Source organism: Contarinia nasturtii, unplaced genomic scaffold (assembly GCF_009176525.2).
Source record: "Contarinia nasturtii isolate CC-2019 unplaced genomic scaffold, AAFC_CNas_1.1 Cnas_scaffold_4311, whole genome shotgun sequence".
In the NCBI taxonomy this organism is placed as follows: domain Eukaryota; kingdom Metazoa; phylum Arthropoda; class Insecta; order Diptera; family Cecidomyiidae; genus Contarinia; species Contarinia nasturtii.
In genome coordinates this window covers 3,076,800-3,101,106 of record NW_022201606.1, presented here as the reverse complement: position 1 = coordinate 3,101,106, position 24,307 = coordinate 3,076,800, and the positions used below count along the sequence as shown (strand labels likewise).

General features: G+C 34.4%; 7 protein-coding genes across 7 annotated transcripts; 2 read left to right on the top strand and 5 right to left on the bottom strand.

The window, feature by feature from the left end:
* Positions 1–7,645: 7,645 nt before the first annotated feature.
* LOC116350617 (mRNA-decapping enzyme 1A) lies at positions 7,646–10,110 on the bottom strand. Its single transcript, XM_031782463.1, has 3 exons — positions 9,998–10,110; positions 9,057–9,842; positions 7,646–8,988 (listed from the first exon to the last, which is right to left on the bottom strand). The coding sequence occupies exons 2-3, from the start codon at positions 9,829–9,831 to the stop codon at positions 8,240–8,242; spliced, it is 1,524 nt and encodes a 507-aa protein (XP_031638323.1). The 5' UTR covers positions 9,832–9,842; positions 9,998–10,110; the 3' UTR covers positions 7,646–8,239.
* A 138-nt stretch (positions 10,111–10,248) lies between these two features.
* Positions 10,249–12,411, bottom strand: LOC116350616 (oocyte zinc finger protein XlCOF6-like). Its single transcript, XM_031782462.1, has 7 exons — positions 12,080–12,411; positions 11,825–12,008; positions 11,397–11,762; positions 11,148–11,331; positions 11,033–11,088; positions 10,734–10,964; positions 10,249–10,659 (listed from the first exon to the last, which is right to left on the bottom strand). The coding sequence occupies exons 1-7, from the start codon at positions 12,318–12,320 to the stop codon at positions 10,290–10,292; spliced, it is 1,632 nt and encodes a 543-aa protein (XP_031638322.1). The 5' UTR covers positions 12,321–12,411; the 3' UTR covers positions 10,249–10,289.
* A 617-nt stretch (positions 12,412–13,028) lies between these two features.
* On the bottom strand, positions 13,029–15,421 carry LOC116350618 (zinc finger protein 883-like). The gene is made up of 8 exons (XM_031782464.1): positions 14,779–15,421; positions 14,202–14,715; positions 14,054–14,123; positions 13,933–13,983; positions 13,748–13,868; positions 13,507–13,616; positions 13,367–13,440; positions 13,029–13,284 (listed from the first exon to the last, which is right to left on the bottom strand). The coding sequence occupies exons 1-8, from the start codon at positions 15,268–15,270 to the stop codon at positions 13,226–13,228; spliced, it is 1,491 nt and encodes a 496-aa protein (XP_031638324.1). The 5' UTR covers positions 15,271–15,421; the 3' UTR covers positions 13,029–13,225.
* A 768-nt stretch (positions 15,422–16,189) lies between these two features.
* Positions 16,190–17,743, bottom strand: LOC116350619 (ubiquitin-conjugating enzyme E2 H). Its single transcript, XM_031782466.1, has 5 exons — positions 17,628–17,743; positions 17,065–17,291; positions 16,924–16,988; positions 16,560–16,851; positions 16,190–16,478 (listed from the first exon to the last, which is right to left on the bottom strand). Exons 2-4 carry the CDS (start codon positions 17,281–17,283, stop codon positions 16,587–16,589), a joined length of 549 nt encoding a protein of 182 aa, XP_031638326.1. The 5' UTR covers positions 17,284–17,291; positions 17,628–17,743; the 3' UTR covers positions 16,190–16,478; positions 16,560–16,586.
* Positions 17,744–18,369: 626 nt separating this feature from the next.
* Positions 18,370–20,869, top strand: LOC116350692. The gene is made up of 6 exons (XM_031782590.1): positions 18,370–18,902; positions 18,979–19,135; positions 19,278–19,424; positions 19,493–19,821; positions 19,885–20,006; positions 20,103–20,869. Exons 1-6 carry the CDS (start codon positions 18,444–18,446, stop codon positions 20,782–20,784), a joined length of 1,896 nt encoding a protein of 631 aa, XP_031638450.1. The 5' UTR covers positions 18,370–18,443; the 3' UTR covers positions 20,785–20,869.
* A 699-nt stretch (positions 20,870–21,568) lies between these two features.
* Positions 21,569–22,744, top strand: LOC116350875. The gene is made up of 2 exons (XM_031782847.1): positions 21,569–21,699; positions 21,816–22,744. The coding sequence occupies exons 1-2, from the start codon at positions 21,654–21,656 to the stop codon at positions 22,577–22,579; spliced, it is 810 nt and encodes a 269-aa protein (XP_031638707.1). The 5' UTR covers positions 21,569–21,653; the 3' UTR covers positions 22,580–22,744.
* LOC116350876 (ubiquitin-conjugating enzyme E2 H-like) lies at positions 22,576–24,251 on the bottom strand. Its single transcript, XM_031782848.1, has 4 exons — positions 23,628–24,251; positions 23,493–23,557; positions 23,143–23,435; positions 22,576–23,044 (listed from the first exon to the last, which is right to left on the bottom strand). The coding sequence occupies exons 1-4, from the start codon at positions 23,832–23,834 to the stop codon at positions 22,755–22,757; spliced, it is 855 nt and encodes a 284-aa protein (XP_031638708.1). The 5' UTR covers positions 23,835–24,251; the 3' UTR covers positions 22,576–22,754.
* Positions 24,252–24,307: the final 56 nt, after the last annotated feature.

Below are 24,307 nucleotides of genomic sequence, written 5' to 3'. Positions count from 1 at the left end.
GTCACCCGAGACTTTGTCTCATACTTTGGTTGCCGATTCTATAGAAAAAAAAGGATGCCAAACTGCTATCGTTTCCATTCAAATGCGTTTAAACGTTATCCAATTGATATATTTGTATGGGTGTGTGATTGTGAGTGCTAGAGTGAGAGAAAGCGGTGTGATTGCTTACTATTTCTCGGTTTAAGGGTCATTTCCGTGCGGTTTTCTGCACGAATACATTTTATGTCGTGTTTCTTTTTCGAGCGACGAAAGAAACGGAAGACTGGCAGATTCTTTTTGTTCACCATTTGCAGTATCATTCGTGCGACTCCTGAGGCAATAGAAAAAGTGCATATTTTGTGCAGACAGAAAAGGTGATCGGCGACAGAACGCATCATAGCATTGAGATAATAAATACTTTTCACCCCAAACGGATGCGAAACTTCTCTGGGCTGATCTGCTTCCATTTGAACAGCTTTCATTTGTACTTTTTCCCCCATTTCGTATTGAAACGACAATATAAAACGGATATTTCTTAACCATCAACCACGACCAACTCCATTTCAAAAAGGAAACCGTTTTTTTGCCCTATAGTTTCGTATGGTTTCGTCTTGATTTTGCAATAGTTCTCCGTCCTTTTGAAAAAAAGACGACCGATTTCCACAACAATGGCCAACGAGAAACAAGAAACTCGAAACGTGTAGATTGGAATAAATGGGTGTATAAATCCTTAACCCGGAAACTGTATTGTGAGCCCTTGTTCGAAGCCCGTCCCTATCACAGGCTGGCTGTTGTGCATATTTTTCTCACAAAAATTGAAAGTTTTCTTCAAAAGCCGGTGTAAAACTGCTTCATTACGTGGAAAATCTCGGTTTAATCGAGAATTTTCAAATTTATGTGGATGTTTTTGTGTTTGTCACCATTTCAATGAAGTTCATGCTGTAAAACATGACAGACAATGATTAAAGAATGGAATAAAATCCATTACAAAAATGCATCACTGGAAAAAGAAAGAGAAAAAAACGTACATTTGAGAAAACAAACCGCGGCTTTTGTTCCGCGAAATTTAAATTGTGAATATAAATGAAATGGTAACAACATTTACTGATTTTAGCACTCGGAACCAACTCCGCTGAATACATACAATGGCGAAAATGTAATCGGCTGAAAATTTATTTATTCACAAAATGCAGTTTAAAATATGTTGGATTGACGATATGAAAGATAAAATTCACGCAAATTAGACCGAGCGAAAAACAAAACAGAAAAGAAAATGGAAAATTTAGCACCAACTTCTTCTTGTACAGCATAACAACAACCAAACATGGAACGACGGGAATAAGACTACGATGCTGCAACATATTGCACATATTTTTGAACAAGTTTTATAAACGAAACAAAAAAAAAATAGCTTCAAGTCATTGAATTTTCTGTTAATTAAAACAATGCCTTAGTTTCGTTACCGAGCTCAGCTATTATTCAAGTTTCGTGTTTTTTTTTTTTCAGAATTTTAGTGATTTTTCCATCGAAATCAACTGTCTTTCCGAGCTGCTTTCATTTTCGTGTTTGCGCTAGAGTCGGCAAAGTGCAATGAGTTGATAATGATTTAATAGAAACTTTGCCGCATATTTTCCATATCGCTCCGTTCTCTTTTCTCCGTAATTTTTATATCATTTTTCAATTTGTATTCATACAATTGCATGCTAATTTTGCATCACATTCACTTTACGAACATCTCTTTCAGGGGCTAAAACATATGCAACATTCTTTCGCCATTAGCATCGTTTACTAACAATGTTTAAAACATAAATTACATGCTATCACACAAACCAAATTGAACATATTTCTAATGAATTATTTCTTTTTTTTTTTTTTTAAATAAAATTTGTTGTTAATTTAGCAACTGCTTTTTAGGTCTTCATGCACTACGGAACAATGAACCACTATAGATGAATAAAACAACCAAAACACAGGAAGAAAAACCGAATGACTGAATAAAATTATGATCTGGTTGCATTCAAACAAAATTCTAAGTGAGAAAAGAAAATTCAAAGTAGAAAAAAACGGATCTACAACAACAGCCGGCCGAACTCATTAAATTCAAATTGAACGAGAGAGTCCATGGCTTTTGATAAAAATGAATATTTTGTATGTTTCCATAACATCAAGAAAGTTTAACCAAATTCAGTGCATTTTTGCAAAAGCTCTTTTCCGGCCGGGTTCAATGTGCATCGAGCTGATGCAGTTGCTGGCATTCCGAAAATAATACGATACCAACAATATGGATCGTTTCAAAGGCAATGAAGCATACAAACGGAAAACTTGGCGTCGAGTTTCTTTTTCGTTTTTCGCTTTAATTCTGGTGTTCTTTATTTGGCGTGAGCATTTACATTTTCTCAAGTTTCGAACAATCTGCGTGAATTAAAACAAAATATATGACTTGTCTGCCTTCTGAATGGGGAAATATTATACTCAATGTGATAAGAGATACTAGCTTTTGTTTTATCATCAAACAATAGTTATGCATATACTATTTCCTTTTGCCACCATCCATTTCGATCCATTCATTTATGGAGTTTCTCGTTTCAATAGTTTTATATTATATCTCATTTTATACATGAGATGAATGCGATAGAACACACTCAAATACTTACTTATAATTTAGTTGTCACATCTTGAGAATTACTTATTATAATTGAATTTTACAATTTGTTTCCGTTTTCGTTCATGATTTACTACTTCAGAAATGTATAAAATCGAATTACAGTTGCGTTAATGTTGAGCTGCTGAGCTGCTGAGTGACTGTCAGTGTAAATTGATTACAACACAAAAACAACAAAAAATAATAAGTAAGACGAAGAAAAAGAAGAAGAAATGAATGAAATTTTGATTTTATTCCATTCGTAAGCTCAAGATCAAATTAATTTTCTCCATTTCAATTTGACTGCATTTCAAAATCCATTCACATGAAATGACACAATGAGACTAATGTGACATTGGTAATAATTTACAAGAACAAATTCCCAACAAGTGTCACAGTCCTAAGCGAGAGTGCTTCTGAAGCGAAAGTGCTCTTTTAGTATTTATTCGTATTTTGTACAATTGCTATTGCAAAAAAGGTTAGTATGATAAATGACAATATTTAAATTATAAATCTTTTATATTGCAATTGAAATCCTTCGTTCGTGCCGGTGGTCAAATAGTTTAGTCAATTTTCGAAAAACGAAATGAGCTATCCACGAAGGCGCTTAATTTTCATTGTTATACCGTAGCTTTCATAATCTTAATCAATTCATTTGTAATGTTCAGTCTATTCCCATCGCAATGCATATAATATTCCTTCGCATCTGATCATTTAAATTAATTGTATGTAATTTACATAATAATAAACTAAACGGTTTCAGCTCCACCGAATGAACCGAAAAATAAATGTGGGTCCGTTGTTGGATTGGTGTGCCTTTAATTTGCTATTAGCATTGCCATTGTTGTTGTTGTTTTATTTATGTAACTTGAAAACCGTTCTCTCATATTTATTGAGTAACTTTCGCATTCATTTTCCTCACATTTCCCTTTGAACAATTTTTCGATGGGAATTTTTCGCTTATCTTCATCGACGATGTGCGGAAATGCGTTTTAATATGAATAATTGATGAGTAATTTAAGTTTTTTACGAGTAAAGTAAGAGTAACTCAATATTCGAAGTTCATGACTGAATCATCCAAACATAGAGATGAAGTCAAGGTTATTTATTATTCTCTCTTCGTAGCGGAGGATGAACAAAGTTCAAACGTTATATTTTTGTTTCAAACCGGTAAAATGCACTTGATGCTTGTTTGTAACATTTCCAACATCAAAGGGACTTTGTGAGCAACAGAAAAAAAATGTGTTGCTACTTTAATTTACATTCGAAAACTTATTTTGAATAGATTAATGGCGTATCTATGTATTTTGTTCAGCCAATTAATGCGATGCATACGACTTTTATTGCTGCAAAAAATACAGTGCACACAATTTCCTGGAGTGTAAGATGAAAAATGTGAAAATGATTAAACTCATGAATGAATGAATGAATGCATAAACTATGGCATGAAATTGCTAACATCGTTTGTATAACATACGTTTTAAATCCATCCGGGAACATTACGCTTCATGAATGAATATTGGAAAACCAAGAAAATAACATCGAAATTTTAGCATAGTTTCTTAATTCAAAGCACTCGCATACTTCTTTTTGCGCCAAATGTCCGCTGCATAACGAAAAACATTGCACCACTTGTATATTACAAACAGTATTGATAATAATAATGCTTTCGTTAGTTAAAATGCGATGGGTTATGTGTCATTTACATGTTTCTGGAAGATTTTCCGAGTGTACAAAGAATTTACTGAATATTTTATCACGTTCACATGAAGCAGTTATGTCGTGCACTAAAATTCAAAATAAGTGTCTCATTTTTTTTGCATACCCTCCACAAACTGAAGAAAATGCATGACCACATCTGAGTGTGAGTTCAAATATTATGTTGTGCACAGATATATTCAGGTGCATACGATCAGCATAAATCAAGATAAATGTCACATGCATTAACATTGACAACCACCTACGAAAATGGCAATGCTGTTTTGCATGTATGCAAAACTGCATAGAACATCATCTGCCATGACTGGTCACCAACAACTAAAACATTTCCAACACATAGCCAAAACCTTCAGCAAAAGAGCACACACACACACCGTTTTATTCACTGTCGTCTTTTCTACTATTACGTGTGCATATTTTACTATGAAAAAAATCGAATTTTCTACACATCGTACATGTGTAGTTTCATTAACAACATGGATAAGATTCTCTCACTTGTAATGCACACATCCAACATTACCGATTTCATCTCTTGAATATTTCTATGATTTTCGTGGGAATTTGCATAGAAATTACATAAAAAATGTCCTTATTTGATTGCATTTGTTTATTGCTATTGATTTCGATATTCAAAGATGCCGATAACAAAATAATTTCAATATAGTTTTGATAGCAGTTCGGAAAGTACGTATAATTTGTATATGAGTGCGATTCCGAGCAATCGATAGCGATGAGAAAAACTTTTGAGAAATTTGTTGTATCTATTCGATTTGGCAGTTTGTGTTTCCGCTGCCAAATGCAATCCCACTGGAGCCAATTGAAAAATATCAAGACCGAGCGAATAAGAAAATCGATAGAATGTTTAAAATGGAAACGTACACTTTGAACATATATACATTATACATACACACCCCAACACTAGTAGAAATAATAACAATTACCATTTCCGCTTTCGTAGTGTGGTGGGTATTTGCTTTGGCGTTATGAATCTTCTTAGTTATATGCGGTTTGAAAGTTTACTCGTGTGAAATGGTTAGGAACTGGCAAAGAGGCATGAACTGCGAAGAAAACTTTTCGAATTGTTTGCATTTCGATGCACTTTTGTTTGGCGAACATGGCATTTGTTATTTCAGCATAAAAATACAAAGTGTCCGATTTTTCTTTGGCAATAGTCACAAGAATGATTGGATAAGTGCTTTAGATATGGCAACTTAGAAACTTTTCACTGAAAAGCAAACGAAAAAAAAAAAAGGAAATGAAAAACAAAACGCAGAAGCGCATTGAATCGAAAAGTTGGCGACCTTTTATTCAATCTAACCAAATGAATGAGCACAACAATGCAATGTAAACATTTCGTATGCTGTGAAAAATATGCTTCCAATGAGTTTTATCAATTGTGATTCGCTGCAAACACACACATATATATATTATTATTATTGGTCGAGTGCGATGCTTTACAAACGGAAATCTTTGTTGTTTTAACAAAGAGAAATGCTCATAAAAATGTTGAAACTTTTGGCGATGCATTCGCTGCCCTTTTTCTCGTTTGATATCTCTCCAGACATGTTGGTGTTTACATTTCTTTGGTGGTGAAGAGGTGAATTGAACTACAATCGATTTTAACCACAATCTATCACGACAATGTCACACTTTTTCGTGTATGTTTGCATTTTCCTCTATCAAATCTCGAATATGCCCCTACATGTTGACAATTTTATGTGCCGGGTCGATTCATTTTTTCTTCTTCGCCGTATCCGTTTCATTTGAGTTTGCATGTTCGAACATTGAATACATTCATATTGGCAAATCTGAACAGTGCAAATAACATCAATTTTGATTTACGGTTAAATTCTCTTTCATTCGCCCGTATTATTGCAAATTGAACAAAAGCCAATTTGCACAGGCAAAAAAGAGAACGAGCAGAAGGGAAAAGAAGTGAAGTTTCAATGTTTTGTACGAATCTACAATGTATTTGTTTGCCTTGTATGAATGTGTAATTGTGTGTATGGTGAATTTATCGTACAATGGCTTTTAAATTTTCACAAACGCACAATGCACTTTGCTAAAATACAGATCAAATATAGAGAATGTGGAACCAATAAAAATAATTTCCATTCAATCGACGTACCGAATTCAAATGTCATCTATAAATTCTAATTTCTTCAAAGAGAGTAACGATTGAACAACCGATTTTAATGGCCATATCCATTCGCTTGGAATAGACTAGATGTATGTATGCACGTATTAGATTTGGTTTTATTGGCCACATTTCCACAGCGATAATAGAACAATTGAATGAAGCGGCAAAAACCACAGACTAAATAATTTTGAGAATGTTGACTAAAAACCTCATCACTTTTTGCTTTAACAAACCATTCGTAAGGCAGTTTTAAGGCTGTCGTGTTTAATCCCCTCGAACTGTGTGAATAGTTAACACACACCGCATTCAACGATACCACAACAGATGAAACAACAGTGTTATGCAAATACGAAACTAACGCAGATCTGTGGCTGGATAACAAATCCAAAAAAAAATGTTCAACAAAATAGTAGCTTTTGCAGTAAGGCAATATGAATTGAGCCAGATTTATTTATAATGTGGATCACGCAAACTGAACTGAAAAGTTATGATACGTATAATTTTAACTGAAAAAAAATACCAACTGTGTAACGATCGTATCATTTTCATATTCGAATAATAGCAAACAACCACCAACTATCATGTAAAATGGGGTTGTAAAAAGTTACCCACTTCCTGTTAAGGTAACTTTGAGAAGATAGACGAATAATTGTTTCGAAACTTTTACATCTTAAAAAGAAAGAACGAAAGAGAAATGGGTGGGGAAACGGTGAGAAATGTCACAAAACATCAAAATTGCGCCATACAGAAAGTTGATGTCGAGAATCATGTGGAAAATTGCTTCGTCACTCACACACATTGCTGAAACTTTTTTGATTGACACTCAAGTTTTCATGTATTGTACATGGTTAGACTTTGAGTTTTGCGGATCAAGACAGAAGATTTGCGAACTATATACTGTGAAATTTGCATCCGTGGACAAATTGTCAATTTGCGATAATCAATTTTAGTAGAAAATTTGCTGATTGTATAGTTTAAATAAATTTTCCATCCGGTCGTGATGTTGCCTAATGACATGACAACACTATCAGCATTATTTTAAATGGCTCATATTCACTTTCTCGCTCTGGCTGTCTGTCTGTTTATCAATTCACACGACCAAAACTTGACTGACTGAAATCACAGAAAAACAATAAATGTTTGAAATAATGACAAGAAAAGTTACGTCCTTTTGTTTACTTTTATTTTGTGTTTTTGTAGTACATGTGTCATTTTAATATTTTTTTTTTAAACATAACGAATACAATTTTATAACTTCAATGTATGCATTAATCATATCACCGAGATCGGTTCATCAGAATAAAAAAATGCACATGTAAAACATGTTGATAGTTTTTGCTTTCGATTTGTAAGCACGAAGAGTCGAATAGAAGCAAATGCACTAACATCGATGAGAAAAAATAATAATAATAAGAAACATTGAATTATTATGGATCTATTTTGTGTTATAAATGGTTCTTACGACGTGAATCAAAACAGTAAAAATATTCTATGCTGAATGAGATGCAGCAACATTATTCCTCCTTCAATTACTATGTCTTAAAACATCTATCCATTTTCATTTACGTGATTGTAATAATATTTTTTTTTGTATTGAATAATGTTTAAATGCCTGTGATATTTGTATATGTACGTTAATTTGTCCTGTTTTCGTTCATCTTTTTTTTTTCACCTTCATTTCTTTCATCTCCTTCGCTCCTTGAAAATTCAGCTATTTAATAAGTTCGGTTGTTGTTTGTCAGCAGTGATCCATTTGCGATTTATTGTGAAACCATTTCGGCGAATGATTTCAAATAAGCTTCATGAATTTTCCGAATGAAGCTTGGATCATTTTTCATCAAATAAGAAATAGCTTGTAGCAGTTGCGTTTCAGTCAATGGCTGTACGGCTGCGGCCAAATCATCAGTTTGTTGTGCCTGTGTATGTGGCTGCTGCTGTTGTTGTTCATGTGCCGACTTCTTTCTTGACTTTGGATTGCCCACATCTTTGCTCTTTGCCATGGAATTCTTCTTGTTTGTTTCATTGCTTTCATTTTTGCCAGCCTTTGCGTTTGCATTTTGTGGCCCAACGCGTTGATTGTTTGCCTCATTGGCTGTCGTTTCAAACATAGTTGGCGGCATTAATTTGGTAGCAGCTGGCTTTCCCGGTGTTGTATTACTACTTTGCGAGCCGCCTGGTTTTGGTGTCGACGACACTGGCACCGGTTTTTTCAAAAGTGCCTGCAATTGAGGATCGGTTTTCTGACGCTGAGATTCAATTTCCTTAACGTCTGTTGGCAGTGGTCCTTTAAAATGTGCCAAATTATTTGATGCAATGAATGTGGCCAAAGGCGATGTGCCCAAATCAATTGATGCATTTTGTTGCTGTGTTGGCGAATTGATTCGAACGAAACTCAAACCATTCTCAATGTTTGCAACCGAACCAAATGGAATTTGCTTGGGCTTTGCATTTGATGATGTTGATCGATTTTGTGGTGGAGACTGTTTCTCTTTCAATGGTGTTTTAACGCCTGAAAAAAGCAGAAGATGTTTATTTCATTAAAATCAGTTGAATTGAACGATTCAAGTTATCACTTACGTTGTTCAATTTGATCAATATGAACGGGCTGTGAAAGCATGCGCTGCAACAATGGTCCGGATCCTTCTTTCAATTGAGCCTGTGCTGGTTTGGCAGCAGCAAAGAAATTCATCACTGAACTGTTCACGGGAATTTGAATGGGCGCTGCAGCCGGTGCAACTTTTTGTAGTGCACTCTTCTTCTCAATCGATTCGTTGACCATAACTTTTGGTGCGTCTGGCGATGGTGGCACCGCCTTAGTTTTGGACGCTGTTAACGAAGTATTGAAATCTTGTTGTGCTCTGCTTAGCATACTAAAAATATCGACATTATTATTTGAATAAGTCATCAAGTCGAATGCCTGTGTTGGTAAGTTGGATTCGCCACTCTTTTGACTTTCCGTCAATGGTTCAGCGTCCTTGGCAATTCGTTCAACTAATTCACTGATGCGATCACATTCGTTTCGATTATAAAACCAAAAACCACGAATTCGATTGCGTTCGTTGCGATAGAGCAAGAACGGTGTTTGATTTTGTAATTCAATGCCAGCCGTAATTGGTTCGACCAATGAATTGGTGTTCAAACGATTATTAATGAATACACTGTGGTATGGTTCAGCATTACGACTATATACGAAAAATGCACCCTCAATATCCGTCTTTTCCCATTCGGTTTCGTCCGGATTGAATGTATAAAATGCAACATGCGCCGAATTATCGATAATATCCTTTGCATATGGATCGACACGCTTTATTGCTGCCAAATTCATTCGTAATTCACTTGTTTTGTCCGCCATCACTGTAAATTCTAATTTTGCACATACAATAAAAAAAAGACATATATTTCAATCACATGAGATGATAACGCAATGCATTTATATTGAATTCAATGCGAACATTCACGACAGTTAATGCTGTCATCAAAAATAAAACGTTTGGGCGAAATGCAACAAAGACACTTACCTTAATTACTTAAAGAAAAAAAAAAGAATCTCGTTTTTTACGCTTGTGTTTTGTTGTACAATTTACTGTAATAGGTTCGCATTGAATACTTCTTCTTACAATCCACACTTCTACAAAAATTTGCGGCATCTGTCACCTGTCATCCACTGCTGCGCAAATGTCACAACCGTTTGGAATCGGAGTGCGTTCCGATGTTGCAAAAATGAAACACAATGAAAACCATGAAGAATATCTTCTTGTTTTTTTACATATTGGTTTCTTTAATACTTATATTTATTGCTGTATAACTATTCTAAACATAATCCTGTCTCTCTTCGAAACTTAAGGTTTCATTTAATTTATTTAACTGATTAGTGTGGGAAAGCGTCTTGAGATGACGATCTAGCTGAGACTTTGTTGTAACATCATGGTTACAAATTTCACAACGAAATGGTTTCTCTCCCGTGTGCGTACGACGATGGTTTTGCATGTTGTAAAGAGAACGAAAGACTCGATCGCAAAAATCACAAGGAAATGTTTTAGTAAAAACACCGGTATGCTCTTCCATGTGTTTCAGCAAAACACTTTTTCGGCTATATTTCTTTCCACATTCCGTGCACTGAACAGACCGCTCACCCGAATGTGTTTCTAGATGTGTTTTCAAGTTGTACTTATTCTTAAATCTAAAATGACCAATTTTATAATTTAAAAAATAAACCAATTGTTTAAATGGATATTTTTGAATTTAAAAACTTACGCTTTTGGACAAACATTGCATTGGAAAGGTCGAATATCCAAATGCACTACCGAATGGGCCTTTAATGAACTGCGTTCCATGAAGTCTTTTCCACACTGCTCACAGACATATGGTTTGGCAGTTCCATTGGGTTGTACAAGTTTGGCTTTTTTCTTGGCAGCCGCTGTATCAAGTCCATGTCTTCTTCTCATGTGGTTATAGTAAGTCGAAACATCCACAAAGAAATGGTCGCTGAAATTAAATAGATTCGATTGATTAAATGTGTATTTTTTTCTTGGAAAAAATTAAAATTAACCTACCACTCTTCACATCCATACATTTTAACGCTTGCGCCCATATGCATTCGACGATGTACCTGCATTAAAAACACGAATTCAAAACTTTGCAAAATCGAATGAATCTCAAGGAATTTACCTTGAGCGCGAATGCGCTTGGAAATTTTTTGCTGCAAACATCACAAAAGTAATCGATGTGATTCTTTTGATGCGATGTATAATGACGTTGTGTACGAAATCTTGAGTTACAATACTGGCACTTGAACCGACGAGGCAATGTGTGAACGACCATGTGATATTTGAGTAGTGGAAATTTCTTGAAACTGATAAAAATGCAAAGAAATGTTAATAAAATGTAAACGAATTTTTTGTCGATAGTTTTGCCTACCCTCTTTTACACAAATAGCAATAATATTCTCGATCGCTTTGGTCTCTCGGAAATGAATTTCGAATTGGAGGTTCAAGATCACCGCTTTCATTGAATCGAAATTGGATCGGAGGAAAGTCAAATTCCGTCGATGTTTCGGCTTCGTGTTCGACGATATCAACACCACCGGTACCACCTATTTCAGAGCTACAGTCAACGAACGTTGGTTTACTTTCAACTATATCCAAGCTATCAATAAAATGGGTGCAGGCCTGTTTCTTGTGCTTTTCCAGTAGTTTATAGCTGCAAAACAAGTCCAAGCACATATCACACTTCAGTTTGCCCTGATTCTTGCAGTGCGTAAGAAAGCTGCCCCTGGTTTTGAATCTGTGGTACAATGATCACATATATTCAGTAATCAATCGGATTGAATGATTTGAAAAGCTTACGTTTTTTGGCAAATGTTACATTTAAAGTGTGAATCATCACGTGATGAAATACATTCGTGTTTCTCCATTGCAATCCGTGAAGGGAAAATATTCTCGCATTTATTGCACTGAAATGTTGACTTCGACGTCTTGGCTGTTGATGCTGTTGACAATGATATCGGCTTAGAGATCCCCGAATCATTTTCTATTTCAAATTAAAATCATCATAATATTTCACAATGGCACGAATATGTGACAGTTTGACTCAATACTCACCACAAATATTTTGTATTTTTCGCTGAGCCGATTGAACGCTTTGTAAAAATAACCAGCTATTTTCTAATCTTTCATAACAAAACAAACAAACATCTTGCGGCAACTCAAAATCAGTATTTTGTGGATTCCATTGACAACACGCAATCAATTTTCGTTCAATCGAACGTTCCGGATCGTTAATTGATGTTACAATATTAGATGGATCTTTTGTCTCCGCACATAAACGGCAAAAAATCGACATTTTTACCACTTTATTAAGAAATTTCTTTCCAAATGTTTGGACGCAAATATTTTACTACTATTCTTGTTGACGTTTCTTGTGACAGTCGGATTTATGACGATAATGTGTCACAAAGTACATATAGTATTATACATTCAAACTCATTTTAACGCACAGTTCACTAAACCATCGATATATTGGCAAAAAAAACTGTAAAAATGTGCAATCTTTCCCCGAATAGTTTTTGAGACTGGAATCAATTTTGAAACTGAGTGGAGAAAACACAAATAACATCACCAAACCTAAATACGATGACTGATTTATAATTTGATTCGGTTTGTTCTATGCACTTATTCTTGAGTATTTATCGATGCGTAAATGATTATATTTTGCAGAAAAATCACAATAAAATAGCATAATAATTGTACTTGTTTGTCGACAATCAGTCAGCGGAACGTATGCAATATTGATTTAAAGAACGGCATAATGAGGTTTAAGTTAACTATTGGTCCGTCATAAAAAAAAGTCATCAAAGAGTAGATGTATTTCAAAATCATTAAAAGGGGGAAAAATCACTCAAAAAAACCAAACATTATTCGATCTATCGTGCGGTGCGGCTTTTTATAATAGGCTCTAGAACTGTAGAGAAAATATTGGAATTGGTGGACATACATTGCTTATCTTTAAATTGAAAAACTCGTTTCAAAGAAAAAAACTCATATTTTTTCACACAATTTATTAAGATGGCTTATATTATGTGTGTAACTTTTTTTCTTTGTAAGTTTCTGGACATACAATTATTTTGAAATATTAAATGTAAATATCGATTATTAATATTCATTGTGTTATTTTCTGTTACTAAATTTTTTGATATAAACCAGTATAAGTATATCTTATTATAGAATCGATTCATAATCTTTGTCATTTTATGACATAGCTGTGGCCCGGGCTTGTTCTTGTATCTTTCTTGCTAGGACAGAAATACCTTAAGAATAAAATGAGAAAAGCATGAAAAATCAACACATTTTTTTGCATGCCATGAAGCAGTCAGGCACGACTTAACTAACCATGCTCTTTCTTAAGATGACTATAAAAACTTGACATTGTCCGAAAATTGGAAGCACAATGCTCACAGAAATACCTTGAGAAACAAATTAAAAAAGTATTTAACAAATAGTTTAATGAATTTAGCTTGTGGTTAAATTACGGTTTTTCGCCGGTATGGATGCGACGGTGTTCAATGAGATTGGCATTAAGTCGAAATCCCTTTCCGCAAAAATCGCAAGTGAATGGTTTCAGAATTGAGCCAGTATGATACTAAAGAAATATAAAATGTGTAAATAATAACATTGAAACCAGTAAGCATTTGAACATTTTGATCAAATTATTCGAATGTTTCAGTTTCGATCAAAATAGCTAATATTTATTTTTATGAGCTAAAATCTCACCTCCAAATGTCTGCGTAAGCTAATTTTCTTCCTAAAAGCCTTGTCGCATTGCGTACACTTCCAATCGAGTGAATCGGTGTGTGTTTTACGGTGGTCTTGCATAGTACGTTTGCGTTTGAAACTGTAAAACAAAACTGACGAATCTGAGATTCAATTTTAGATGAGGAAATTAAATCAATATTTACCCCAGCCCGCAGACTTCACATTTATGCGGCCTGTAGTCAGAATGAACAGTCCTATGGAAAAAGGTAACAAAGAAAAATTAAAGAAGAGTTTTTTTTGTGAATATTTTTCTGTTTGTAATACATGTGCGTGTAAAGCCCTCCTCGCTGTGTAAAACTCATGCCACAAAGTTCACAAGTGAATTTCCTATCCGCTGCGTGTGAGAGTGAAAAATGAATGAAAAAATTACTTCTAATATAATTAATGGATTGAATCTATCAGTTGGTCGTACGTATTTTTGGTGGAAGTGGTGGTTTTTTCTCTCTCTTTGGTAATGGTGCACCATGTCTCTCTTTTATATGATTATCACGTTGAATATTGCGCCTAAAGCGTTTATGACAAATATGGCATTCGATTGTGGGATACTGTGTATGTATTCGCATATGAGCTCGAAGCAATTTCCTTCGTTTAAAACATCTATGGCACATCCAGCATTCAAACGGTCGATCCGAAGAATGAATGGTCTGATGTGCCGTGAGAGTGCATTTTAAGCGAAAACGTCGACCGCATGCATTACATGCATATTGAAACTCTGGTAAATTCAGTGATCCTGCTGGTTCTTCCTCTGGTTTTAGGTCGGCGTTCGATTCAGCTGAGTTCTCTACCTTCATATCTTCACAATCACTTGATTTATCTTTGCTGTGGACCTGTCGTAGATGTTGGTTTAAATTCGATGAACTCTTAAAATATTTTCCGCATTTTAAACAGCAGTAAGGACGCTCATTCGTATGGATTCTTTTGTGGACCTAGGGGGAAGCAAAAATTTAATTTGCACTTTACTTTGTTTTGGAATGCACTTGAAAACGAACCGTCAAGTTGTAAGCAGTTGTGAAGCACTTTTGGCATACATCGCATTCATGGCTGTGACGAGTTTTGGCCTCATCCGAAGATTCAATCGTAGAACCAATTAAATGCTTCTCATCATCGGTTGTAGCCAGTTCTGCCACGCCAATCGGTTGAATAGGTTCCACAAAAATATCCTCTTGGGTATCACATAACGGAAATTCATCGATATCATCACCGAATTCACTTTTCACCGCTATCAGTTCCGTTTCACAGAAGATCTCTTGCAGTTTTATTTGGGCAAAAGCTATACTTTCATTGAATAGCCAAGATTTCTCTAACTTTTCGGTACACGAATAACAGATTGTCTCCGGCAGGTGTACATAATTTATGTAGTTATTCCATTGGCAACAAATGACTAGTTTTTCTTTTACATTCGACTTGGGATCATTGATAGTAATAGTATTTAGTTCATCTTCAGTTTTAAATTCAGCACACAGCCGACAATAGGTCGTCATATTTGACGCAGTGACTGAATTGCGGAATTTTCAATGATTCCTATCGATTGATGATAAAAAATAAAATTGATTTTATTATATTTGTTTAGTAAACAAATAAGTTTTTTAATCTGTCAAATCGGGTATTGGTTCGGGTTTTAACATTAGAAAAACCAAATGTCAACTACACCAAGTATGTGACAAATTAAGTACATGAGTGCGTTCCCAGTGTGCGTTTTCTATTTTGCGTTAAGAGAGTGTTTTACACCGACTTTTTTAACTTTAAATTGTACTATTTTCGTTGAGATTCTGTCAAAAGAAAAGTTCTTAAATAAATTCAAAATAAGAAATGAGTGATTTTGGGAGTTTTTTTTTCGAAAAAAATAGTTTTCAAGAAATAGCTCTGTCATTAAGTATTTTTTTTAAATGTCTGTGTGTACTTTAAACCCAGACTCTGAGTCTCAGAGTTTACCTTGGGTACTTAACCTTTTTTTCAATCTAGGAAATAAATAGAACGAAGACATTGCGGATGCATTGTTTTGAAAAACAATACAAAATCAGATGGATGATAAACATGTTATCCCAATTTGGAAAATGGCTGTAATGCGATGGTCTGCATGCTACTTGATATTTACTTTAATCTTTATTTAAGTGTACAAAATTCAAGGTTAAGAGCTTTAAATACATCTTTTTTTTTAATTTTTCTTCTTTTTGTTTCGTTTTTTTGTTATTATTTCTTTCTCTTATCGAATTAATTTAAATTCAAATATTATTTATTTTGCAATCGATCGATTATGATTACAAAAAAAATGTCTTCCTTTTTCTTTAAAATATAATTAATGGTATTCGCCTTGTTTATCTTAAAAGTACTGCGGGTAAAAACGAAATTAAATAACAAACGATGAGGCGTCGCGTTAAGATGAAAAAAACAAAAAAGGGCTATGAAATGTACAACTCATTAATATTATTACCGATAATTAAACTACTAGAAAAAGGACTGGCTATAATTTGTTTCAAAGTGAAAGAAGCGCAAAATAAACAGAAAAAAAGTGTATTACAATTAAGGTTCCATGATTTGGGTTCCATATATCATTTGTTTTGTTGATGTTTTGCTTTAGTTTGAGTGTTGATGTTGTTGTCTTAAGATTATCATCGAAGGTATCAACTTAATTGGTTGCTTTTAAACGAAAGTCAATGACAGTAGACACATTCGCTTCACACACGCAACACTAAAATGTTCAAAGCAAAATAGAATCCAATAGGTAAATCATAACGTATACGATAAGCTGTGTAAAAACTAAATTATTTACCAAAAATTGTTGGTTAACTGTTTTACGTTACAGTTCCATGTCTTCGGCAACATTTTCACTAAAATCAGACATGCTCGATTCGCTGTCCGAACTTTCGTTTTCTGTTTGTTCGCGTAAGGCTTCTTCGGTAGCAAAACGCTTGACATAATCGGACACCCGTTTACTGTAATCATCTGGTGTGTGAAGAAATAGTGCGGCCGCCTCACTATTTAACGGATCCTGCGGATTTGGATATGTTAACAGCTGCGGCAGAAATTGTTCGAAAATATTCGATAGATCGTATAGTGCAGTCCTACATTTAAAAAAAAAACACAATATATTATGATTACCAAAGTGCGATTGAAATGATTCTCTTTGAATTTACCAGGTTTGATTAATAACATCCAAACAAACAGTGCCTGACACTTCATCGATATTTGGGTGAAAGATCTAAATAAGTGGCATTGAATAAAAAAATATATGATGCAATAAGCGGAAGGAATTAAGAAACAATTATGACCCTTACTTTGTTCATAAATCCTATACTTGGCGACTTGAATGGGTAATTGTCTGGTAGGTGAACCCGAACTTTCCAAACACCGCCTTCATACGGAGTGCCTTTTGGACCGAAGAATTTGACGCAAAACTCATTCAAACCACCGATGATGGTGACTTCGTGTTTACTTTCTATCAATTTTATGACATCAGTATCAATGCGACGTTTTCCTGCACTCGGCGATGACATTTTCTAAGCTTTGATTTTTTTTTTATTCGTTGATAAATCAATTCAAATCACAGTAATCAATTAAAATGCTCAATCTAACTCTGCACTGAACTTGGTCGTCAATAAACTTGAACACAATACCAAATGCTCATATTTTTGCGTTGACTCAATGCGTTTTCGTCTTTTTTTTATTTCTCTTTGTGTTCGCACTTCAAATTGAATTGACCGTGCTATGTTTGTTTTGTATCAATTCAGTAGTTTTTTTTGTGATCAATTGCGTGATTTTAAAATATGCAAGCGATTTTTTTTCTCAATCGAATAAAAAAAATGTCTTCTGCAATTTGATGGATGTATGCTTTACGTACCTGATTCACACCAAACAATGAAATGAATTTGTGCTTGATAGTTTTGCTCTTCACGAAAATACTTATTTTGCTTTCTGTGACAGTTCGACGTACCAACACAACCTCACTGCTTGTATAGCACAATATGAGTTTGGTAAACATTGCTTGCAGCTGTCACAAAACGGGCGCTAACAGCAGTCAAGTTGCTTTTTTGTTGCTCTTTTTCTTTCATTCTCTCGCCCGATTTCATATTTGCTTGAATTTGTTGGATGTAAATGCAACATTTTATTGCAGCTCAAATTTTATTTACGAAGCTATCAAGTCACATTGAAATAAACAAAAAAGCGCCAAATGATGTAAACATTTAAAAATAAATGGCAAAATTCAGCAAATTCAAAAACAACTGATACACAAATAAACAACTTTTAAACACTTTTGTTGTAATCTGTAAATAGTCAAACTATAGAAATTTATTTATTTCCGATTTTAGTTTGCTATTTTTATGGACATATTTTCATTAAGCAAATCATGAATCTAATCGTAAAAAAATATACGAATTTCTATTGATCAATGAAGTTGAGCAGGAAACTAAGAACGAAAAAAAACTACACATGAAACGACTTATATTCGTACTTGAGACTCGACAAACGTTATCAGTTATGTATTTTTTTCGTTGGATGTTCTGATTTTTTTGAGCTAAATTGAATTTTGTAAGTTGTTGCTTGTACGACAAAATACCGAGATAATTAGTATGTAAATAGTATTAAAGCAATCTGGTTGGAGTTTGCTACCCAGAAATTAACTATATTATAGAATCGTTTTGTTTTGAACAGCAAAATGTTTTCATTTTGTAATTATCGAATTGTATTCTCATTCGTACTAATTTCAGTTTCGTGTTGTGCCGAGCTAAAAGAGCCAAATAAAGCCGAAAAACCGTCTATTGATTATCTGACGTTGGACTATTTGAGTGTGGAGCAGAGCTTATGGTCACGATTAAGTCATGCAGGTGACAAAAATGATCATTATTCTCTACTACAGAGTGAACACCTTCCATTTTTTGCCAACGATTTTGGAGTAAGTCAAAACACCCAACAGTTCGTTCCATCGGGATATCTTGCAAATAATTTATCCTTGGTCAATGGTTTATTTTACAATATGAGCGTCATATTGAAATCAAATTCAACCGATGCAATAAACATATATCATGTTCATGAGATTTTGGATCACTCCATCGAGTACGGAAAAAATGTTTTCCAGGAGGCGATTCGTGCGGAATTTTGGAATAAAGGAAAAGATGTTCGTAGGAATTGTTTCTCCTTGTTACCCATTTAATTTTTCAATTCTAATTCATAAATGTATCTGTTCTCCATAGTACGTTCAACATTGCCGTGAAACCGAATCGAAAGCGATAATAGTGGAATCTGAATTCCAGTTGATTTATAACTATTACAAGGACGTCCGTGCTGCTCTTCTAAAAACATATATGTTGACCCAATTATCGCACATGCTAATAAATATCAACAACAAAGGTTAGATTGCTGCTTGGGCGCATGTTTTGTTTACTACAAAAAATCATGATGCTTCATTATGTGTTGCGTATGATTGCGTTGATATATTTTTCATTTTTTTTTCTGTTTTTATTTTGTTTACGATTCGTTTTTGCGAGAACAGGAAGTAATGTTGTTTCATCACAGCGGCCGTATTATGTGAAGGATGAATTAGATCTTCGTGTTGATTTGATCAGACGGAACGTCAAGAATTTATTGAAAATTGCAAAACGAGACTCATGGGTTTGCGATCGTTTCCCCTATGTGCATGGTATATGACAGTGTTATTTGTAAATTTTAATCAAACATGTGTTAAAGTCGATCTGTTTTATTTAAAAGTTGACGAGTACATACAAGTGACCAAATTCCTTCAAGGTTATGTAGATAATGAATTGAATTTCAATCAAGAGGATACATGCAAAAATACATGCGAAGATTTTACAAATACGAACCACGTTCGATGTGCTGACAAAACATTGTGCGCACAAAATCGAAACACCGATTTGGTTGTGTGCAATGGCCAAATCCGTGATTGTCAAGAAATTCCAAGTGAAGACGTTGAAGTTTGTTATGGTAACGATACGTTCCAACGATACCATTACTTGAAGTATAGCGATGGAAAAATGCACGGATCCAAACCAAGAACTGGATGTTCTCAGATTAATCATGTAAAATTGTCATTTTAAATTAAGTGGAAACAAATCGACATATTTGTATATTTCTAATTCAAGGCGAACTCTTGGCGACGATGGTTTGTGAAGTGTAGCTCATGTTATTGTCTGTGCGATGATCCGAACAATTCAGAACGACACTTCAGCTTACATCCAGTTGTATCCGATGTTGAAAATAATAAGTATGTAATCAAACAAAAAACGTGATTCTACCGAGAATTTGCCACTAAAAGAATTAAAATGCATTTTGTTTCTTTTAAATTTTTTGTTGTGTGAAGAGTCATTACTGGAGTTCGTCTTATCAAAAAGAATGGTGTCATTCAATTTTCCATATCGGAGCGTACTCTTCGGGCGTTCGGCCAAACTGATGAGTCGGACAACACATGGAAAGAGGCGGAATATCAATTCGCAACAAGCGACCCGGATGCATTGGATGGCGTCGACTATTTCACTTTAACCTATGAAAATCGTTCGATTAACTTAGATGATCTGGTTCTACCGCAAGGAAGAGTTGTCACAGGAGTTCGATTCTTTAATTTAAATGGTCATTTAATATTACAAATAAGATCTACAAGTTTCGATTATTTTACCGGTCGTTTGTTAAATGTTTCACACAATCCTTGGGTAATGAATGAAAACGGTGGCCAAACGGAAATTGAAATTGTCACAAAAGAAAATCCACTTGCAAATATTGTTGCAAGTTTATACATTCCCGACACTACTCCAAATGCATTTGTTCAATTTGGACCGAGTGATATTCGATCGGATGTCGGACAATCAACTCTGCCACTAATTGATACATCAAAACTTGAATCACGAAATCCCGTCGTACTCAGTGGAATTGGTTTAATTTATAAGCGAAACGATGACTCAGGTGGTTTTATTGGCGTAAAAACAATTACATACGATTTTGCTATAGCTGATATAACCATTGACGAAGAATACGATTACATTGATTGAACAGAAAATTGAATAATTATTTACTCAAACTGTAATCAATATTAAATATCAAAGAACTCGAAATAAATCAATTTTATTTTCAACATCACTTGTATTTGATTGACTTCCTAACCTTCGGTGCATCGCAAAAAAAAATGTTCCCACTCAAACTGTATCTGAATATTAGTAAATGAATCTGAAAATTTTATAGGAGGTTACCTACCTAGGTAATTCACAGCACAACATAAGAAGACTAGATTAAATCGATTTGAAAAAAAAACTACAGAATCATTCACGAAAAAAAATGCTGCCGCAACTTTATTCGATTTGCATATTTACAAATTGTTCAATTACCTTGACACTCCGGTCAGTTGAAGATCACGTTTATTAGCGAGGGAGCGCAATTTAGAACGTGTGATCTCGTGATGTTATGGACTTGATGCTGATTTGAACAAACGTTTAAATGTTCGGTTTAAACAGCAGACACTGGAATTGATAAATAGCAAACTAGTAGCCACTTTATCGTTCATCACAGCATCAAAAACAATAAATCAGAATTACAACGGCTTACACTCAACTGAACGACAATGAATGTGAAGTTAAGTTAGACAGAACATAGGCCCACAAATTTCCACATAAGCATCGGTACTGAGAGATGTTCGCCACGCGCAATTATTTCCGTAACAGTGATTTTTTTTGTTTCGTTGCATTCGTAAACAATAAGTACTTGATTTTGATGTGCTGATTAATTGGCTTATGGCATGAACACGCGTCTTTGCTGTTTAATCAATTTATACTATTATTTATTGTTATTCGTTGCTTATCCCGCTGCCATTTGGAATGAGTCTAGTATAACTTTTCAGCGGCAATCGTGCTCAGTCTTTGTAGAAATGCTGTACTTGTTTGAAGTGTTTTTATTCGCGCTAACGTTGGCCAGTGAGACTTTTTTCATTTTTTATAATGATTATTCATTGGTTGAATTTTTTTTTTGTTCATTTAGTTGATTCATATTTTTCCCAATCTATTTTTGTTTTTTTCTTTGTGATTCAAAGATGCGCTGCCAACGGCACCTGTTCAATCAGAACAAGAGATTTCGGACAACGACATTGATGACAATGACTTCAGTAAGGAGTTGCCATTTGAAGCAGAATATTATCGCACCAGCACCGATCGTGATGAATTTGTGCGACCAATTGCAAGTCCAAAGGAGAATGAAATTGATGAAGGAGAAGATGGCATTGATTTAGATGATCTAAACACTTTTGTCCATACACCGGATTGTACATATCACATTGCCATCAGATTATTTTACGAAAGTATCGATGAATTGGAAATTAAATTGGAAGGTTTAACACTGAAAAATGACACAAAGAGTAACATCAGTTTGAGTGATTTTGTACAACAAGCGCAATTACAGATTGTCAATACAATTAAAGAAAAAATGTTTACAAATGAACTGGTGAATGATGTCATTAATTATTTGAGACAAACATTTGTGAGTGCATTCGGGTTTGAGAACAATTGCGGTGTTTCAACCACAGTTGTTACGTACTTTACAAAGAACGATACTCAAGTTGATGGCCCGCAAGCGAACGAAGACACTACAGATGTTGTCCCAACGACTGAGGAAATTATTCAAAATGAAACTGACGCATCTATTGATACTGAAACGAGCACAAGCACCGACGATGAAGAGGATGCTACGGAAGAGTATCAATCGAAAACCTTAATCAGACCAAAATTAAGTGACGTTGTTCAGGATGTAATCAATGTATATAAAGCACTCCACAACTGGAGATATTCACAACAGGCTTAGTTTGATTGGTTTTATTGAATTTTCTTTTAACCTGGAACATATTACAAAGTATCTAAAATTCAGTTGTCAAAAATCTTATGCATATTTTCTCAATTATTCAATTGATGTGGTTGTCTGTTTTTTTTTCCTTCATATTAACAAATAAAGTTCATGTGGCTAAAATTATTTTACAAGACTATTGTATTTCTGATGTATTTTCCTCATCCATATAATGGGCCTTTCGTTTTTCTAATAAAGCTATTTTTTTCTCAACAAATTCTGTATATTCCCGCAAGGCAGTCAAATATTTCTCAAGTCTATCTTTAAACGGGTCCCTGCCTAATTGTGTTGCCGCATAGTTCTCCAGTTCACGAATTGTACACAGTTGAAGGGTTTGGAAATCGATTTCGAGTTCATCCGGATTGGCACCACGAAGTGACGGCTCATTTTCTATTATGATTTTAACAACTTGACCAAGTTTATTGCCTGTAAGAATGACAAACACGTGAAAAAAAAAATGAAATATTTGTTATAGCTTTAAGAAAGGCATCTCGTCGGTGAATTGTTTTATAGTTGATGATTACCCGGTAATTCACTGAGGTCCAATGACAATTGGCGTATTCTCTCATACGGATCGCTGACTGGACTGTGATCTTCTGAGTGTGAGCTGTCTTCTGAGCGTGAGCTGTCTTCTGATTGTTCAACTTCTTCGTTAGCAAAACATTCAGTATGATCCGATACCCATTTACTGTATTGACTTGGTGAGTAAATAAAAATTGTGGCCGCTTTTCTATTTAAGGGACATTCTACATTTGGATATGTTAACAGGTTCGGCAAAATTTCTTCGAACAAATTCAATAGATCGTAGATTGGACTCCTAAAAAACTTGATTATTAACAAATTGCAAATGAGAAAGGAATTATTTTGAATTTACCATTTTTTATCGATAACATCCAAACAAACAGTGCCAAATCGTTCATCGATATTCGGGTGAAAGATCTGAAAATACGATGAATAGCGAAAATTGATGTAAAAATCGAGAAAATAAAAACAGATGCGAAAATCTTACTTTGTTCATGAATACTATACAAGGAGATTCGAAGGGGTAATTTTCTGGTAGGCGAACCCTAACTTTCCACACACCGCCTTCGTACGCAGTGTCTTTCGGACCGAAGAATTTAACAAAAATCTCATTCAAACCACCGTTAACTTCGTATTTTTGTTCTATCAATTTTATGATATCACTTTCAATACGATGTGCATTTGGGGACGACATTTTTTCTAATCTTAGACTTTTTATTCGATTATTAACGATAAATTAACTAAAAAATAATCTTTTTTCTTTAAATAAACTTTGTCGTTAATTAACTTGAGCACAACATCAAATGCTCTTATTTTGGCGATGACTCAGCGCGTTTTCTTTCTTCAATTCGCTTTGTGCTCTCACTGTGAATTGAATTTAACTGTGCTATGTTTGGTTACTTCAATTTGGTATTTTTTTGTATCGTTAATTGTGTGATTTATTATTTTAAACAATTTCATCCAAACCAAACAATGAAATGAATATTTGCTTGATGTTTTTGATGTTCACGAAAATATATAAAAAAAAAATTGCTTTCTGGTACAAAATCGACACACGACACGCACAGCTTGAATAGCGTTCGTTTGAAATATTAAACATCGCTTGTGATTGCAACTGTCATAAAATGTGCGTCGACTTTTCTCTCGATCATATTTGCTTGCATTTTT

What these genes read in the sequence shown, in the direction of transcription:
- LOC116350617 (XM_031782463.1), bottom strand. Translation starts at nt 9,831, where the DNA reads ATGGCGGACAAAACAAGTGAATTACGAATGAATTTGGCAGCAATAAAG. An exon ending in TATTGATCAAATTGAACAAC is followed by an intron (nt 8,989 to 9,056) that starts GTAAGTGATAAC and finishes TGCTTTTTTCAG; the next exon opens with GCGTTAAAACACCATTGAAA.
- LOC116350616 (XM_031782462.1), bottom strand. Translation starts at nt 12,320, where the DNA reads ATGTCGATTTTTTGCCGTTTATGTGCGGAGACAAAAGATCCATCTAAT. An exon ending in TGCTATTTGTGTAAAAGAGG is followed by an intron (nt 11,332 to 11,396) that starts GTAGGCAAAACT and finishes CATTTTTATCAG; the next exon opens with TTTCAAGAAATTTCCACTAC. An exon ending in TGCAATGTTTGTCCAAAAGC is followed by an intron (nt 10,660 to 10,733) that starts GTAAGTTTTTAA and finishes TGGTCATTTTAG; the next exon opens with ATTTAAGAATAAGTACAACT.
- LOC116350618 (XM_031782464.1), bottom strand. Translation starts at nt 15,270, where the DNA reads ATGACGACCTATTGTCGGCTGTGTGCTGAATTTAAAACTGAAGATGAA. An exon ending in ACCACTTCCACCAAAAATAC is followed by an intron (nt 14,124 to 14,201) that starts GTACGACCAACT and finishes TCTCACACGCAG; the next exon opens with CGGATAGGAAATTCACTTGT. An exon ending in GGAGGGCTTTACACGCACAT is followed by an intron (nt 13,984 to 14,053) that starts GTATTACAAACA and finishes CTTTTTCCATAG; the next exon opens with GACTGTTCATTCTGACTACA.
- LOC116350619 (XM_031782466.1), bottom strand. Translation starts at nt 17,283, where the DNA reads ATGTCATCGCCGAGTGCAGGAAAACGTCGCATTGATACTGATGTCATA. An exon ending in GTATAGGATTTATGAACAAA is followed by an intron (nt 16,989 to 17,064) that starts GTAAGGGTCATA and finishes CCACTTATTTAG; the next exon opens with ATCTTTCACCCAAATATCGA. An exon ending in GATGTTATTAATCAAACCTG is followed by an intron (nt 16,852 to 16,923) that starts GTAAATTCAAAG and finishes TTTTAAATGTAG; the next exon opens with GACTGCACTATACGATCTAT.
- LOC116350692 (XM_031782590.1), top strand. Translation starts at nt 18,444, where the DNA reads ATGTTTTCATTTTGTAATTATCGAATTGTATTCTCATTCGTACTAATT. An exon ending in TTTGGAATAAAGGAAAAGAT is followed by an intron (nt 18,903 to 18,978) that starts GTTCGTAGGAAT and finishes TGTTCTCCATAG; the next exon opens with TACGTTCAACATTGCCGTGA. An exon ending in GATGTTCTCAGATTAATCAT is followed by an intron (nt 19,822 to 19,884) that starts GTAAAATTGTCA and finishes TTCTAATTCAAG; the next exon opens with GCGAACTCTTGGCGACGATG.
- LOC116350875 (XM_031782847.1), top strand. Translation starts at nt 21,654, where the DNA reads ATGCTGTACTTGTTTGAAGTGTTTTTATTCGCGCTAACGTTGGCCA. An exon ending in ATTCGCGCTAACGTTGGCCA is followed by an intron (nt 21,700 to 21,815) that starts GTGAGACTTTTT and finishes TGTGATTCAAAG; the next exon opens with ATGCGCTGCCAACGGCACCT.
- LOC116350876 (XM_031782848.1), bottom strand. Translation starts at nt 23,834, where the DNA reads ATGTCGTCCCCAAATGCACATCGTATTGAAAGTGATATCATAAAATTG. An exon ending in GTATAGTATTCATGAACAAA is followed by an intron (nt 23,558 to 23,627) that starts GTAAGATTTTCG and finishes TCGTATTTTCAG; the next exon opens with ATCTTTCACCCGAATATCGA. An exon ending in GATGTTATCGATAAAAAATG is followed by an intron (nt 23,436 to 23,492) that starts GTAAATTCAAAA and finishes CAAGTTTTTTAG; the next exon opens with GAGTCCAATCTACGATCTAT.